A 7,818-nucleotide genomic window follows, 5' to 3' on the forward strand; every position below is an offset into this window, starting at 1 on the left:
CACTTCAAATTCAAAAATTTTATATACATATGTTATCACGTAGTTTAAAAGTTACACTATACTAAGCTTTGTGTTTGCATCAAATATACTAATTTAGACAATTTATTCCTTTTTTAGTACTTTTTAAGTGCACCTTCAAATTATATTGAATTTAATACTTTATGCCAAAAACTTCACAGATAAGTTAAATGAACAGACATGCATTTGTATTTTTATTATAATATTATAAAAGTGATACAAAATTCATTTATAATAATTGTGTTAAATTAAAATTTCCTGCTTAAAAATATTATTTTAGAGGAGTATAGAAGAAAAAAGACAAGGAAAGATGTGGACTCGATATAAATAGAGCATGTGTTCTAGATTTTTCTGAGGGAAAGAGAAGTTAAAAGAAAATTAGAAGAATGTTTTTTATTTTGAATAAAGTTGTGATGTTACTGAAAATACACATAGAGTCAAGAATTGTGGGTGGGAAGGGAAGAGAAGGAAAAAGAAAAAAGAAAAAAAAGGACAAAATGTGATCGAAAGAGATAATGGAACCCCACAAAGCCTTATCCCTCTCTTATCCTCCATTCCTCCTTGCACCCCACCACCATATCATAATAATATCTTTTATTATATACACCTGCGTCCACACATAACAAAAAATCTTCCATAAATTAATTAATATTCAGAATTATATATCTTTGAAAAACGTTATAATAATTGATATAATGCATTTGCCATCACTACCCAACTCTTGAGGTGGGTATCAGGTGGGTTTAGTTTAATATCCACTTAATATATAGTGTTAATTAAAATAATAGGTAAGTTGCGGAGAATAGTGTAAGGTTGACCATTGATCTGATGGATGAAGATTTGTGATTTAGTTTTGTTGAATAGATGCATGTGGCTTCTATTAAATATTGTACAAGATATAAAGATATATAAAGCCCATGTGTCCCACTTCCATCACTGCATATTACAAAATGCTTCTGCTGTGAATTTGTCACCTACTTCCACACTCTATTTTGGATAATATCTCTTCTTCTTTACTCTTTAGATTCTATTCACATTTTCATCTCCTCCTTTGTCAAATATACATGCTTTATAATTTTTAAATTTAAATGTGAAATTTGAACTATTTTTCTTTCAAATTTTAATATATTTTAATTTTAAAATTTAAAAAATGAATAAATTTAATTTACTTAATCCAACTATATCAATTATTTTATATGTTAAACAATATTTTAAACTAACATCTAATTTAAAATGTGTTTGTTGAAAGTCTTACATCGACTAGAGATAAGACTAATTCACAATATATAAATGGAATGCAGACTTCACTTTATAAGTTGATTTTGTGGGGTTGAGTTAGACTTAAAACTCACTCCTAACATGATATCAATTAGAGTCTATCCTAACAATTTTTTTTGGACATCTTGTTTCATCCGATTTCGGAATGCTAACAAACAATCAAATAAAAATAACATATTTTATTTACTTTTAAAATCTAAACTATGTCAAAATTCAAAATAGAAATTACAAATATATTCTATCATAGTTATATCATATTATACTTTATGGTAACGTGCAGCCTTTTTAATTCATCATCCTTAAAATACAAAGTTCCTGATCCTAGGTTATAGCATAACTTGTGGATCTTTGTAACAACATTTTTTTTTTCTTGTTCATGTTACTACGACTTTTACTATCTTAAAATCCAATTAGTTTGCGACATGTGTGGTTGGGAATCGAACACACAATTTACATTGTCGACTCTTTTCATAGAATCGATGCTATTAACAGGCCGGGATTGGCTGTAAAGTGTACTCTAATCTTTGATTTCTATAACATTAAAAATTTCATTATCAACATTGTACACTAAATACTAATAAACAATCTTTATTATGTTATATTATATATTTTTTAATATCACACCTGTGATTAAAATCAATGTATTACCATGTAAGATAAATGAACACAGTAAACCAACCCAAGGGTTACTTTATTTTCTATATCTTTCTTGTATTTCATCAAACATATATTTGTACAAGATGCTTATCTTACGTTTCAATTTTATACCCCATAGTTCTTCCCAACAATCTTTATATATTCTTTCAGTCGTTGTCATATATGATAAATTTATTAACTTTAGAAGAATTGATGAAAAGATTAGTTTTTCACTTTTTTATGATAATAAATCATAAAAATTAATTATAAAATTATAAAAATATAAAACTATAAAACTATAAAATTATATTTAATAAAAGATTTAATAATATAATATGACAAAATAATAACGTCAATTATATAAAACAACGTTATTAAATTAAAAAAAATAATTAACAGTAAAAATTCGATTAAAATTTTTAAATCGGTTGAGTACTACAATTCACGTTGAAATTATAAAAAATGCGTACATAAAAGGAAAAAATAATTATAAAAATAATTTTTTTTATTAATTTCTATAATGTTATAATTACATAATATTAGCTATCATCTTAATCAATAAAATTTGATTGTATTTATAAGGATAAAAGCAGTAAAAGAAGAACATACACATAAACAAATTGATAAAAAAAAATCACATTATTAATTGTGTAACTTGTATAAATTATGAATTATTTGTTTGTATAAATGAATCAATAAAACTAGTTAGATTTAAACTGAAAAAAATATGTACGTATATAAAATTGATAAAGAAAAGTTCTTCTAATAAGTTTTTTTTTTTTATATTTGTAGTAATGAGTTAATGTGTTTTTTTTTATTTAATATGATTCTTATATTTTTTATATAGATTTGATAATCAATGTTAACGTTCTTTCACTAGTTCGTTATGGGATTGAAGAATAAACTCATATAAAAAAAAATAATTGTACTATCATATATGTCAACTCAGCATCTTCTAAGCACACTAATGCTAACAAAAAAAAAGACCACACTAACTTTTTTTGAAAAATATAAGAACATTGAGTCAAAATACTATTAAACTTATTTTTTTAATACCTTACGAGACCCAAGTGATAATGAATTAACCTTTTGAGAATCAAAATGACTGTGAATCTGATTTTATTTGCATGGTTGTCGTAATATTAAAAATTAATTTCCTGTATAGTTATTCTGTAACTTTAACTTTTTGGGTAATAATATATTACCAGTTGACATGTTACTAAATAGAAAAATAGAAATGAATTTAATGAGTGAAGCTAACATGTTGAGGTGCAATGTTGTTGTAAAATAATTCATAATTTTACCTTAAATGTACAAAAGTTACTTTCCAATGCGTGGATAAATAATAGCCTAAAATTTAATTCAGAATTATTAAAGAAAAAAAATAAAAATATAAAAAAATAACTTATCTATGTGTCTATAAATGTTTCAATTAAGTTTTTAAAAATAAATATTTAATTTAATTTTTAAAAAAATATGCTCCACATGGTTGCCACCTCATTGCCGTCTGAAACTCTGTTGTATTAAACACCACGCACTCACCTTCTCACCTTCGATCCCAACTTCTCTCTCCTTCATATCCTTCCTCTCCTCTCTTCCTTTTAGCGACTCACAGACTCCCGTTGTACGGACCCGATTCTATCTGACTCACACTAACCATAATCACCTTCCGATCCGATCATGTCTCGGGCCTGTGCCGCTACAGACTCCGTCGCCTCCGGCGAGATCATGCTGTTCGGGGTTCGAGTCGTCGTCGATTCCATGAGGAAGAGCGTCAGTATGAACAACCTCTCACAGTACGAGCATCCACATGATTCTAACAACAGCAGCAACAGTAACAATAACAAAAAGGATGTTCTCGCAGCTGCTGATTATGCCTCAGCCGATGACGCTGTTCCTCATAACACCGGCCGTCAGCGCGAGCGCGAGCGGAAGCGAGGTTCGATCTGTTTATTTGATCGATTGTGTCATTTTTTCAATTTTAATATAATTTCTCTAGTTTGTTTGATCGCATAACCGGTGATTCGGATGGATTAATTGAGATTGTGTTGATGAGTAGGAGTTCCGTGGACGGAGGAAGAACACAAACTGTTTTTGGTTGGATTGCAGAAGGTAGGGAAAGGTGATTGGAGAGGAATCTCCAAAAACTACGTGAAAACGCGAACTCCGACGCAGGTTGCGAGCCATGCTCAGAAGTACTTCCTCCGAAGAAGCAACCTGAATCGCCGTCGCCGTAGATCTAGCCTATTTGACATCACCACCGACACTGTAATAATTTCGTCACCGCATTTCTTAAAATAATTGCTTCAAATTAATTTCTTAATCAGTCTCCCTACATAAAAAAATACTGAGATGCTTTTGGTGTTATTCATGTTCAATTAGTTATACTCCTAATCAACAGAGCATTATGATCTTACAAAATGACATATTTTCTCAGGTATTTCTTAAAGTTCTAGGCAATAGTGTGTGTTGAATATTATTACTCCTTCCATTTTAGGGATTTGAGAGAGAAGCAAAGAAGCTGCCGCGATCTTGTGTATCTTGTTATGAAATTCCTTTGGTTGTGGAAATGAATGTTTGCATGAGTGGTTATAAAAATGGATTTAGGGATTTTGTCTCCTGTGTAATAGTTGATCTGACTGGAGCTAAAACCTTTTCAAACCTGGATTGGAATTTGGAGTGACAAAATATTCATGATTTTATCAATTTTTGTGCCAGGTCTCTGCAATTCCAATGGAGGAAGAACAGGTCCAGAATCAAGACACCCTGTCTCATTCGCAACCTGTGTGCCCAGCAGTTCCTGAAACTAACAAAAGTGGATTTCCTATGATGCCAGTTTATCAATTTGGGGTTGGTTCTGGGGTGATTGCAGTCCAAGGTGGAAAACCATTAGAAGAGCTCACACTAGGACAAGGAAACATAGAACACAATGTGCCGATCAATCTGGTCCATTCAATTCCTGTTGTCGCAGATCCTAAAGCCTCCACAGTGTCTGATATCATCACCCCAAGTTCTAGCTCTGCTGTTGACCCACCCACACTGTCCTTGGGGCTATCCTTCTCTTCTGACCAAAGGCAAACATCATCAAGACATTCTGGTTTACATGCCATGCCATGTTTCAGCAATGGAGATAGCATCATTAGTGTTGCTTAAGGAAGACGACTGTGATTGTGTCAAGGTCCTTGTCTAGAGTATCTTGGATTCACAGGTTAATCTGATATGTTCATCTCTGGTCTCCTGTCCTTTTGGTAGGTGAAAAAGTGAGAGATGTTGAAGGAAAGGGCGATGGATTTGAGAAGGCAAGTTTTAAGTGACTGAATTTGATCCTTCTGTTCCTTGTACAGACCCGGGAAAGGTCCTGTCCTGTTTCTTCTTCTTGTTTGCTTATGTTAATTAATGTATGACTTTAGATTCTGGTTTATTTGGTCATTTATGTTTGTAGTTGAAGTAACTGGAAATAACAAAATCCTCTCTGTTCTTTACTGATAATGCATTAATAGTTAGATATGGACCGCACAGACGAGTGGTTTATGGCTCTTTTGGGGATAATATTATCAAGTTGGGTCTGAACTTTGAAGGTTGGTAGCGTGTGTCATTCCTGTTAGGTGTTATAGCAGTTTGGGCACGTTTTTCTTATCACCAATTTGCGTACTTACGCCTACTTCCGTTATGCCTCATCCTTTTTGTCCAAACTACTCACTTCTCTATTTAGAAAATAATAATGCTGTATTCAAATTTAATTATAAATTATAAAAAGTTAGAAGTAAAGTTTTTTATAAATAAAAGATTTTCATAATTTTTTTTATCTAAGCTTTTGTCAATATTTTATTTTAAATAAAATAAAATACTAAGTATCGTTTTATTAACATAGGAAAAATAGGTTCCATTTCATTAACAATATGAAGGAAGTTGGTGTTTTTTTATATTGTTTTAAGAATTTGATAAAGATAAATTTCTAGTTTAAAACTATAAAGATAGTGATTTAACTTAAGTATAATTTTTCCTTTTTATAAATTAAATTAAAAAAAACCAGCCACTAAGTATTTTTGTGTTTATTTGTTTTGTCCGAAAACTGCATATCCTCCTTCGCAACCCCACCAATCCCCCTACCATATGAAAGAAGTTGGTGTTTTTTTTATTTTTTTTAAGAATTTGATAAAGATAACTTTCTATTTTAAAACGATGAAGATAGTGATATTTAACTTAAGTATAATTTTTCCTTTTTATAAATAAAATAAAAAAATACCAGCCACTAAGTATCTTTGTATTTATTTGTTTTGTCCGAAAACCGCATATCCTCCTTCGCAACCCCACCAATCCCCCCCACCCACACCGCTATATATCTCAATATAATTGCTAAGGCGAATTTAAGTTTTTTTTTTTTTTTTTAAAGAAGATTGTGTAAATTTAATATACATATTTGCAATTATTAAAGTTAAAAAATTCAAATGACTTGATTTTATCTTTTAAACAATTTTTCGAATACTTGACCCTATTTTAGTAGATATAATTTTAGCTTCTGACTAGCGGCCAAGTTTATATTTTAATATTAGTTTAAATATACATTTGATCCTTATTTTTGTTGTATTTGTTCAATTTGGTTCTTGTAGCTGATTAAGTGTATCTGTAATGTTTTTTATGATTTTCATAAGAAAAAATAATATTGGTTGTGAAATATTGGTACATCAAAATTAACAGTTCTATTTTTTCTTTTTTTTTGTGTTCGATTAAGTACTTATTTTTGTCAAATTTGGATCAATTTGATCCTTTTTACTACGGTGTTTAAATAGTTAATGCTTTTTGAACATTACATACCATATGTTAGCGTTTTCTTAACTTTTTAAATTTTTTTATTCTTTTAATTTTTATTTTTATTTTTAAAATTTTTTAATCTCAAAAATTTATCCACGTGTCAAGTTATAATTGTATCACGTGTCAATATTAGTGCCACATGTCAGTTTGTGATTGTATTATTTTTGTTTAATTTAGTCCTGATATTCATTATTTGTTCAATTTAATCACTATATTCGTTATTTTTGTTCAATCTAGTCTCATTTTTTGTTAAATTAGAGCAATTTTTTCCTTTCCAAATTGAGACAAAATTTATTTTTTTATAAATATCATATTTATTTTTAAAATTGACACTATTATTAATTATTTTTGAAAGTCAATTATAAATTATTATATTTAATAATTAATTAAATATAATTCTTAGATCAATTGTTAAATAGAATATAATTATTTAAAATATTATTAAAATATAATTATTAAATATTTTAAAAATATATATTAACATTTGTAAAAATGACATTTAAATCTAAAATAATATAAAATATTTAATATTTTTGTTTCATTTTAAATATTAAAATCCAAAATGTTTTATATTTAAATGTTAATTTTATAAATACTAATTTACTTTTCTAAAATATTTCTAATATTTTTAAATATCAATTTTAAAGGTATCAATATTTTTAGAATATAAATATTAAAAGAAAACATTATATAAAAGATTTTAAATTTGGTGTCAATTTGAAAGGGATAAAAATGATTAATTTTAACCAAAATTTAGATGAAATTAAAAAATAACAAATATAGACACTAAATTGAACAAAAATAACAACTATAAAAACTAAATTGAACAAAAAAAATAACACAATCACAAATCGACACATGACACAATTATGATTTAACATGTGAACAAATTTTTAAAAATTAAAAATAAAAATTTTTAAAAATTTTAAAAATCAAGAGTTGACATGTACGTTTTAAAAAAAGTTAATTACTTAAAATCGTACGTAAAAAGATCAAATTAACCAAAATTTAACAAAAATAAGAACTTAATTAAATACAAAACAAAAAAATAAAGATGAAAACTAAATTGGAGAA

General features: G+C 28.1%; 1 protein-coding gene across 1 annotated transcript; it reads left to right on the forward strand.

Moving 5' to 3' along the window:
* Positions 1-3,469: 3,469 nt before the first annotated feature.
* Positions 3,470-5,450, forward strand: LOC114178089 (transcription factor MYB1R1-like). Its single transcript, XM_028063791.1, has 3 exons — positions 3,470-3,871; positions 3,992-4,200; positions 4,651-5,450. Exons 1-3 carry the CDS (start codon positions 3,613-3,615, stop codon positions 5,083-5,085), a joined length of 903 nt encoding a protein of 300 aa, XP_027919592.1. The 5' UTR covers positions 3,470-3,612; the 3' UTR covers positions 5,086-5,450.
* The last annotated feature ends 2,368 nt before the right edge of the window (positions 5,451-7,818 follow it).

The sequence above is a fragment of the Vigna unguiculata genome, chromosome 3, assembly GCF_004118075.2.
Source record: "Vigna unguiculata cultivar IT97K-499-35 chromosome 3, ASM411807v1, whole genome shotgun sequence".
Lineage (NCBI taxonomy): Eukaryota > Viridiplantae > Streptophyta > Magnoliopsida > Fabales > Fabaceae > Vigna > Vigna unguiculata.